General features: G+C 44.0%; 2 protein-coding genes across 2 annotated transcripts; one reads left to right on the top strand and one right to left on the bottom strand.

Annotated features, from left to right (window-relative positions):
- The first annotated feature begins 219 nt into the window (after positions 1 to 219).
- sqstm1 (sequestosome 1) lies at positions 220 to 4,393 on the top strand. The gene is made up of 7 exons (XM_024429482.2): positions 220 to 686; positions 1,747 to 1,842; positions 2,031 to 2,353; positions 2,522 to 2,768; positions 2,907 to 3,109; positions 3,254 to 3,470; positions 3,718 to 4,393. Exons 1-7 carry the CDS (start codon positions 518 to 520, stop codon positions 3,870 to 3,872), a joined length of 1,410 nt encoding a protein of 469 aa, XP_024285250.1. The 5' UTR covers positions 220 to 517; the 3' UTR covers positions 3,873 to 4,393.
- Positions 4,394 to 4,415: 22 nt separating this feature from the next.
- Positions 4,416 to 7,364, bottom strand: LOC112256319 (MRN complex interacting protein). The gene is made up of 7 exons (XM_024429483.2): positions 7,076 to 7,364; positions 6,892 to 6,951; positions 6,564 to 6,670; positions 6,144 to 6,210; positions 5,790 to 5,923; positions 5,321 to 5,429; positions 4,416 to 5,221 (listed from the first exon to the last, which is right to left on the bottom strand). The coding sequence occupies exons 1-7, from the start codon at positions 7,133 to 7,135 to the stop codon at positions 4,568 to 4,570; spliced, it is 1,191 nt and encodes a 396-aa protein (XP_024285251.1). The 5' UTR covers positions 7,136 to 7,364; the 3' UTR covers positions 4,416 to 4,567.
- Positions 7,365 to 7,378: the final 14 nt, after the last annotated feature.

Below are 7,378 nucleotides of genomic sequence, written 5' to 3'. Positions count from 1 at the left end.
GCCTTTGGGTTGCTAGATGTTCCCGTTATTACAACCAACCACCCACTCTATCTTCTATAACCATACATATCAAATGTAACATATAGTAAATAGAGTATCCCAGATTTACGTTTATTATGTTACGTCTAGTCTATGAGACCAGTCTGCACGCGGGGAATTCCCGTATGGAAAGTGCCTTGTCATACCTCGGCCTTCCATTTCACCCTTTGGCGTCGCGTCCCACCCATTTGTTTACATTACCTCGCCTTTTGCGCACAATAACAGAAGGCGACTAGAGCTTTGTCTTTTAGGACGGTGGACTTCCCCCCCGATGCCGAACCAAAACCTTGTGATTGGCTAGACCGACGTATAAATATTACACCAGCCGTCATATTAAGGTTCATACGCGGAACTGTACCCAGAACAGCGAGACGCACTGACAGCTACCTTACAGTGGATCCGGCCTTTAATATTTTAACTGCGCAACACATTTTTTACAGCGAATTGGGCTGAAAGTAAGTCGTGAGAAGACTCGACTATGTCTATGACCGTGAAAGCCTATCTCCTTGGGAAGGAACACATGCCGAAAGAAATTCGCCGCTTTGCCGTCGACCAAGATGTTTCAACGAGTTTTGAGTATTTGAATCGAAAGGTTGTTGATGTTTTCTCAACACTGCGAAATGTCCCCTACCAAATGTTTTACAAAGGTAAGCCTATACTGTCCGTGTTTCATTATAGGCCTATGGTACAGTGTTTTCGATCGTGTTATTGTCGTCAATATTTCTGGCGGTAATTTTGTTGTAATATTCCATAACATCGCGCCCGACAAAGTAATTAACGACTACAGTAAAGTTATTGCGCACGTTACTACCTAGTTTACTTGAGTAGGCCTATCAACTGATTAATGTCGTGTCATAGGCCTAGACCAAAGTGCGTCAATAAGTTAAGTGAAATAATCTGCTGACTGAAAGCTTCAATAACAGGAGTGAGTTTGACGAATAACAGTATAGATATCATGACAATTTGTCTTTATGCACCAGAAAAAAATATGATAGAATTGGTACACAGAACATTATTGAAGTCTACATTTGACATTGCATTTCATAGTGAATGTCAGATCGAGAGTGAGCAGCAAATAGGCTCTATTACATGTTTGTCGTACATGCAATGATGTATACCTGTACTACATTTCTGAGCTCGCCCTACCTGTAGGCCTACCATTAGTTCATAGTGGACTAATAAATAGATAAGATATAACGGTGACTTAGCAACAGATGGCATTAACCCAGAAAAAAAAAAATCTGTAAGGGCTCTCCACCCAAGCAGGGCATCAAAGTTGACCAATTTCATACAGTAGTATTATTGACTGGTACCACATCACTAAATTTATGTTTTCCATATTGGGTATCAGGGTTGGGGTCAATTCCATTACAACTCAGTCAAACCAGGAAATTAATTGTATTTCAATACATGACTTGAAATGAATGTATTGAAAACATTTGGGGATTTTCAATAACTGAACTGGAAATTGACAAATGTTGGTCTGCGCACAACACCTTTGTAACAACAGTATTCCCTTAACCTCTGTTTTAAATCAAATAAGCCAGTGAGGATAAGCTGTGGACAGATTTCCTTACTAGTGAACTCATAGTGCCATTATCTAATCATCTGGCCTAGATAAGGAGCTGACAGCAAACAATGGCTTGTGAAACACGTGAGGAGATCAGTGTGTGACAACGTAGTCTTTTTTCTTTCCCTTGTACCCAGACGAGGACGGTGACATGATCGCCTTCTCCACCGACGATGAGCTCATCATGGGCCTCACCTGCATCAAGGACGACACCTTCCGCCTCTTCATCAAGGGTGAGTCTTTTGTGATCAAAGATGGGGCATTTTCAAATATATTATATAAAGATTAATCGGTCTGGTATTAATGTGTAATGCACCAAGTCATCATTACCACTATTATAATGATATAGCATTCTTATTGTTACTGAAACATTGTAGTTATTAATACCTACCCGCATATCCTTTTTTTCTTTTCCTTACAGAGAAGAAGGAGCACAGGCGTGAGTTCCCTGCTTTTGCTTTCCCAGGCGGTGTCCCTCCTTTCGCCTTCCCCCCTCACCCTGGAGCACCCCATATGGGGCCCCCTCCACCCCATGGCCCACCACCTCATGGTCATGGTCCTCACGGGCCCCCCATGGTGCACCCCAACGTGACCTGTGATGAATGCGAGGGCCCGGTGGCAGGGACCCGTTTTAAGTGCACTGTGTGCTCCAACTACGACCTATGCTCCCCGTGCCAGGCCAAGGGGCTCCACAAGGAGCACGTCCTCCTACCCATCTGGCACCCCTTCAACAACACATTTGAGGTGAGACACACATGTTTATGTCTTATATTTTAAAGTGAAGTGCAGATACACATCTGAGCAATTTAAAACTCCATTGGAATTGGGGGGTCCAAAAACCAGAAGGGACATATCTGTGTGGTTAGGGAGAGAAAAATGGCCTCTATACTTTGATCTTGTTCTTCTACACAGTGGTTCCCTCGTGGGAAGTGGATGCGGAAGATGAGACACTGCATGTGGGCTCAGGCCCAAAGCCAGACCCAGCCTGGTCCCTCCGGGTCCCAGCCTGGTCCCTCCGGGTCCCAGCCAGGCCAGGCGGCCCCCGAGGACAGTCAGCCATCCTCTGATGCCTCATCTGCTTCCTCCCAGCAGTCCCAGGCCAATATGGATTACCTAAAGAACATTGGAGAAGGGGTGGCAGCCATGCTTAGCCCACTGGGTAAGACCAAGTGAAAAGTGCCATGTAAAAAAATGTAATCATTTATCAATCCATTATTAGAAATCTACTGACTACTGAAATCTACTCTAAATTTGAAAGAACTGAAATTGCTTACTTACCTCTCCATGTTGCCTGCAGGTATCGATGTGGATATTGACGTGGAGCACGAGGGGAAGAGGACCAAGGTGATGACCCCCAACCCGACCCCACCCGGGTCAGGAGGCCACCCCGGTGCTAGGAGTGACAACGGGACAGGGTGGTCTGAGGGAGCAGGGGCAAACGAGGGAGACATGGAGGTGGACGAGCTGAGCAGCCTGGGGAGCGCCAGTGGTTTGGCTAAGGTATGACACGCTTAATTACTTGATAATCAAAGTTTAAAAATCTGTTTAATTTTAATTAATGATACTTAATCAGTTAATGGTGAAGAATAAAATTGCCTGTCAGATGGTGTGTGTTGTTTAAATGATGTATCTCTATATGTGCAGGGTGGTAAAGACACTGGGGGCAGTGGTGATGAGGAATGGACTCACGTGACCTCCAAGGAGGTGGACCCCTCTACTGGAGAGCTCCAGTCTCTCAGGGTGGGTGAGGAGGGCTCACTGGAAGCCCTAGGGTCCCTCACCCCTTCCCAGGGTCCCTCACAGGAACCACTGAAGTCCCTCACTCTCGCTGAGGCCGCAGCCTACCCCCACTTGCCTCAAGGTACGATAGTTTGAGAATTCTCATATCCTCCATCCCTAGTATTAATTGTAGTGATTCCTTATCCTCCTTGCTAGTAGTAACCACTTCAGTCAGTGGTAGTTATATCCTGAGTTGTGGTTTCAGTTAGGGATAGGTGTCATAGTTGTGTCTTTAGCTCAAGGTTCTTATATCCCTGACTACACCTGGTACAGTAGTATTGACTAGTAGAAGTTACTTACATCAGCGTTTGACCCTCCACTGTGTCCAGATGCAGACCCACGCCTGGTGGAGTCGCTGTCCCAGATGCTGTCCATGGGCTTCACAGACGAGGGTGGCTGGCTCACCCGTCTTCTCCACACCAAGGACTGCGACGTTGGGGCCGCCTTGGACACCATTCACTACTCCAAACCCCCCCAGAAGTAAAGGGGCCTAAACAAAGAACCCTGAGGCACGCCACTCCATCCCCCTATCATAGCCATTTCACCAATACTGCCTTCTCTTCTGTCCCTCTAATCTATTTCACAGATCTCTGGCAATAATAGTCTATTAGATCTGAATATGTAATGGGAAATCTCTTGCTATTTTAAGATATCTATTGTACTGACACTTAAGTATAAAGGATTTACTAATCTGGTATTTATCTTAATGATAATTATGACTTTCTATAACCGTTAAGATGCATGGGTTCATTTTTAAATTGTATTGAAAAAAAGCAGTAAAAAATGTTAAATAACATAGTATCAGAATATTAACTCGAGCTAGTACCAAGCAAGTTGTCAATTAATCAAGTTATGAGTCTTACACTTATTTAGTGTTATTATTGCCAGACGTACAAACTGTCATGTCCATTATCAGTGTCAACAGCATGAAGTGAAGGGTGTGAATCATGACTAACACTGAAAACATTTCTCTCCCTGACCAAATAAAATACTTCTGCAAATAAACTGTATTGTCATTGGATTTTCATACTGTCATTAAATATATAGTTTAATCATTTATTGCAACCATGAACTATAAGACAAAATCCAGAGATTAATGCATTAAATGTTAATTACAAAACGTTTAGAGTAGGCCACTTCGTCTATAGATGCACAAAAAGAGCACCCATTACATGGCTTTTAAAATGTGTCATCAAAGTCATCATCCATGTAGAACAGGCTCCCCAGAGAGAGGGTGGGGCATGGGTGCTTGGTGGGCAGGGGCTGACGACAGACTGGTGCTTTGCTCTCCTCAGGTAACGTCATATGGGCAGGACCTCCTTCACTATAGGATGCCACTCCACAACGGGGGGTAGTCGACTTCAGCCTATCAAATGTCTTTCTGGTGCTCCTCCCCAGAAAACCACTACCCCCACCTAGCCCAGACAATTTGGAAAAACCACTACAGGCCAGTTGTCCAAAAGGGTTCTGGTTTTTGAGCACCACATTAGGAACATTTGAGAACATTGAACCAGTGGTTTGGCACTCATCCATATGCATTGTACTACCACTCCAGTTGGTCTCATCTTCCTCAGGAGAGGCAGTAAGGAACTGGGCCCACTTGGAGGCCTGTGACACTGCAGTACCCGAGGATCCAGAAGGTTGCGAGGTCGTCGCTGTATTTGCTCTGTAGGGGACTGAGGTTGAAGAGAGTTTGCTGCTGGTAGTTGAGGGTGGTTCAATTACAGTAGGGGGTTTGCTGTAAGCTGGGACTGGTGGTCTGCAGGGAGCTGACTGTTTGGGAGACCACTGTACAGGGGCCAATGAGCCTGGGGGTCTGTTGTGTTGTGGTGGCTGTGGTAAAAAGCAAACCAGAGAAAGCATATTAGTTAGTACATACAAGGTACAGACTGCTTGGACATGTGCTGGTATGAATTAGCTTTAGCTGCTTACATTAGCCGACTTCCCTTTCGTCCTCCAGCCTTGTGTAGGAGGCATGGTGTCCTCTTCTCCACTGTGATATCCCCTCCCCTCATTCTCCCCTCGACCTCTCTTCCTCTTTCTGTTGGCCCACATTAATAATCCATGCTGTCACATACCTATGCTCAATCTAAACACAGTCTGTCATACAGTGAAGGGTTAGAAGTTATTTTTACAGAAAATAAACAATCACATTGAAGTGGACTGAATGGTCAACTTTGACAATGATGAGTGGTGCTGTTGGTTTCTCAGGTATGGTTTTGGATCAGTGCTTTAGAATGGTGGCCAATTGATCCTCGGATGACCCCGTCAGATGACACTGGTGTTATTGAGAATCAGGAGGGTGTAGACAACAGTGGGTAATGACATGTAGGCCACGGTTTAGGCACAAACTTGTACAGACGTAACAAAATAATTTGCCTGACATGAGTCATGGGCATACCTGATATTTATGTTGCCTTGGAGATGGTTTCTGTCCATGTAAACATTCTCCTCTTCCTCAGTTTCTTCTTGACCCACCCCTTCGTCGCTCGTCTGCAGGTATTTACCCCAGCGACTCCCATTAGTCTCTTCTGCCTACAGGAATACAATTATTAATTTACCGGTATTTTGAATGGTAAACAATGTTTTCTTATGATATTCAATGGACAACATGGATTATTGGTTAGGGCTGCTGCCCTAAAACTGCATGTTCAGTTTGTGCCCAACTGCCCATGCCTACATTCAATTGACTGTGTCAAATACATTTGTTTGTGTCCCAAAAAAGTGATGGGCAATAACAATGGTGGGAACTCACAATCTGGTTACAACACTCCTGAGCTTTTTCTACAACCTCTTCTTCAGCCACATCATCCACCTCCTCCCTATCACAAATAATAAAGAGATATAGCATGATATAGTTCATTTAAGCACACATTTTGCACCTCACCTGGAAGTTAAGCTATGGGGAAATGTCATACAGGGCATATGTGGATCCAAGTCTTCACACAACACCCAAACAGCCCAAACAGGAGTGGCAGTGTATATAGATAAATACATTCCACAGTAATAATCTTTTGACTTCCATTTCTGCCTAGGCCTATTTAAATTCAGTAATGCAAATCATAGGGCTGAAATGTGATGCTCTGTACGCTGCTTGCTTCCTGTCAGGGTGGAGTAGACAGTGGTGAGAGTGATGCTATTTTTTCCTCCAACATGTAAATATCAGAAGAGTTACCATCGTGACCAGGCTCTCTGGTCCTGCTCTTCAAGTATCTCTCCACGCCTGGCATTGGCCTTCTGAACATGACGTCTGCAATCCACTCCAGAGCCACGACCAAACTCCTGGAAAGGTTACATAATAGACACGTAGGGCTTTTTCGAGAGCATCAAAACCGTGATTTATCATGGGTAAGTTATGACTGACTTACAAATAATGAGTCATTATTTATGATTATTTGTATATCAGTCACTCACCGGCTGCAATGTCGAACAAACCCATTATTATTATATTTATTTTTACAAATACTTTACTTATGGTTCGAACAAATCATTAGCTGGCTTACCTTAATGACCGACTGCTTTTCCCCACACAGCTTGCAGTTCCATTTTTTGCTCTTTTTAACCTGAAAATTAAGTGCGCAAATATGTTTACACGTGCAACGCAAGTTTGAAGATAGCTAGCTAACAGGTTAGCAACATTGCTAACTAGAAAGATAGCTCCTTCTACAACTAGCAAACTTAAGTTACCTGTTGCACTTGGTAGGTTTGGCAAGAACAGCATCTTAGGACATGAAATTCCTGAACCATGTTCCTTGTTTTAGTTGTAGTAGCTAGCTAAAAACGACTAGTTTGAGATTTTGCCGGGAATGTTTTTAAAAACTATCGAATGAGGAAACGTGACGTCATACGTCAGGTACGAACTAAAATGTTGTATTGGTCACGTACACGTATTTAGCGGACGTTATTGCGAAACGCTTGCATTCCTAGTTCCAACCGTGCAGTCGTACATAGGAGTTTGAAGCAGAACTACCATATGTCGGCGCCATTTTA

The sequence above is a fragment of the Oncorhynchus tshawytscha genome, linkage group LG08, assembly GCF_018296145.1.
Source record: "Oncorhynchus tshawytscha isolate Ot180627B linkage group LG08, Otsh_v2.0, whole genome shotgun sequence".
In the NCBI taxonomy this organism is placed as follows: domain Eukaryota; kingdom Metazoa; phylum Chordata; class Actinopteri; order Salmoniformes; family Salmonidae; genus Oncorhynchus; species Oncorhynchus tshawytscha.
This window is presented reverse-complemented; position numbering and strand designations above follow the sequence as displayed.

Coding starts and splice junctions, on each gene's coding strand:
- sqstm1 (XM_024429482.2), top strand. CDS start 518: ATGTCTATGACCGTGAAAGCCTATCTCCTTGGGAAGGAACACATGCCG. Junction 687..1,746: donor CTACCAAATGTTTTACAAAG/GTAAGCCTATAC, acceptor CCTTGTACCCAG/ACGAGGACGGTGACATGATC. Junction 3,471..3,717: donor CTACCCCCACTTGCCTCAAG/GTACGATAGTTT, acceptor CACTGTGTCCAG/ATGCAGACCCACGCCTGGTG.
- LOC112256319 (XM_024429483.2), bottom strand. CDS start 7,135: ATGGTTCAGGAATTTCATGTCCTAAGATGCTGTTCTTGCCAAACCTAC. Junction 5,430..5,789: donor CAAGGCAACATAAATATCAG/GTATGCCCATGA, acceptor GTGGGCCAACAG/AAAGAGGAAGAGAGGTCGAG. Junction 5,222..5,320: donor CGAAAGGGAAGTCGGCTAAT/GTAAGCAGCTAA, acceptor TTTTTACCACAG/CCACCACAACACAACAGACC.